The sequence below is a fragment of the Charadrius vociferus genome, unplaced genomic scaffold (genome assembly GCF_000708025.1).
Source record: "Charadrius vociferus isolate BGI_N301 unplaced genomic scaffold, ASM70802v2 scaffold758, whole genome shotgun sequence".
NCBI lineage: Eukaryota > Metazoa > Chordata > Aves > Charadriiformes > Charadriidae > Charadrius > Charadrius vociferus.
Window position 1 is genome coordinate 2,945,229 of NW_009649934.1, and position 1,465 is coordinate 2,946,693.

The 1,465-nt window shown below is 65.2% G+C and overlaps 1 protein-coding gene across 1 annotated transcript in view; it reads left to right on the forward strand.

Annotated features, from left to right (window-relative positions):
* The first annotated feature begins 988 nt into the window (after nt 1-988).
* The window catches only part of CAMKV (CaM kinase-like vesicle-associated), a 6,078-nt gene continuing 5,601 nt past the window's right edge, over nt 989-1,465 (forward strand). Inside the window, exon 1 of the mRNA XM_009891305.1 lies at nt 989-1,083. Coding sequence (XP_009889607.1) covers nt 989-1,083 — 95 coding nt within the window. The remainder of the gene's footprint in view (nt 1,084-1,465) is intronic.

Genomic DNA, 1,465 nt, shown 5'->3' on the forward strand with positions numbered 1-1,465 from the left:
CCTGCCACCCTGCCCGCGGCCCGCGCCGCCGGGCCCCGGGTGCTGCCGGCACGGCACGGCGAGGCCGGCACACCGCAGCGTGGTGTTTCGGGAGCTTTAGCACCGGGCGATGGGTGCCTCCAGCATCGTGCCAGTATCCCGTCACGGGGTCCCGCTTGGGCCCATCCAAGAGGGCTGGGGGAGCCCAGGGAGCTCCGTCTCCTTCTGAGCCATCAGAAAATAACGTCAGCTGAAACTTCCTCCTGGTAACAGGGTGGGAAAAGACGAAAAAAAACACTTTATGGGAGCAAGTTTTTGCTGGGAAGCTTGCAAGCAGGGTCTGGATTCGAAGGGTTCCTGGCAGGAAAGCAAGGGGCAAAACTGTCCTTCTACAGGGTCGGAGGAGCCAGCGTGTGCTGGGGTCGGTGTCCTGCCCGCTGCCGGTGCCAGGAGGGTCGGCACTGCCGAACCGCAGTGCCCACCTGCCCGGTGCTGCAGTGGGGCCGCCGGGGGTGGTAAGGGATGTGGAGCTGAGGCCGGTGTAACTCGCTGCACATGTGATGGCGTGCAACCACGCTCCGCCTGGGGAAACCCCGGCTCCAGAAATGTCACTGTGGGGCAAAACCAGGCTGAGAAATGGGAAAGGGTCCATTCGCCTCCGCTTGCCTCCCCAGCGGGTGCTCTGGGCTCTGCGCTAGCCCTGGCTATTTAATGAATCATTAATGAGCCGCAAACGAGGGCCGGAGGAGCCGGCTTGTGGCCGCGCTGGCAGCCTGAGCCCAGGCGGAGCGGCTGGATGCCGCGGGGATGGACGCACATCGGTGGGGCTGGGCACGTGGCGGCTTGTGGCAGCCGGGGAGCACGAGCAGCCGCTGCGCTTCGTCAGGTTTTCTGTTAATTAGCGCAGCTGGGAGTGGGGGGGGGACATAGGACTGTTGCAGTTCCAGGGGGTCCGTCGGTGCCAGGGCTCTCACCGCCTCTCCCTGCCCTGCCAGCACCGGGCCCTGCGATGCCGTTTGGCTGCGTGACGCTGGGAGACAAGAAAGATTATAACCAACCGTCCGAGGTGACCGACAGATATGACCTGGGCCAGGTCATCAAAACGTGAGTTGGTCCCTCTCCGGCCCCGGGGGCGCCCGGGGGACCCCAACTGCCTGCATGCCCCGGGCTGAGCGGTGGCACGATGCTGCCCGGGGAGGGGGGAGCTTTTGGGGTGCCGGTCCCCGGCTGGGATGGGCAGGGCGCCTTTTGGGGTGGCTGTCCCCAAATTCATCCCTCTGGCTGGTGGGTGCATGAGGGTTTTCAGCCCCGGCTCCGAGGAGGGCAGCGAGGGCTGCAGCCGGGCGGCTCCCCGTAATCCTTCTCTCCTCCCCCCAAAAGATCTGCGGGGATTGCAGCAATTCCGCACGATCCCGGCTCCCCCGAGCGCTGGGAGAAGCAGGAGGGCTCTGCTCCGGCAAAGGAAAGGGCAGATGTCATTTTTCGG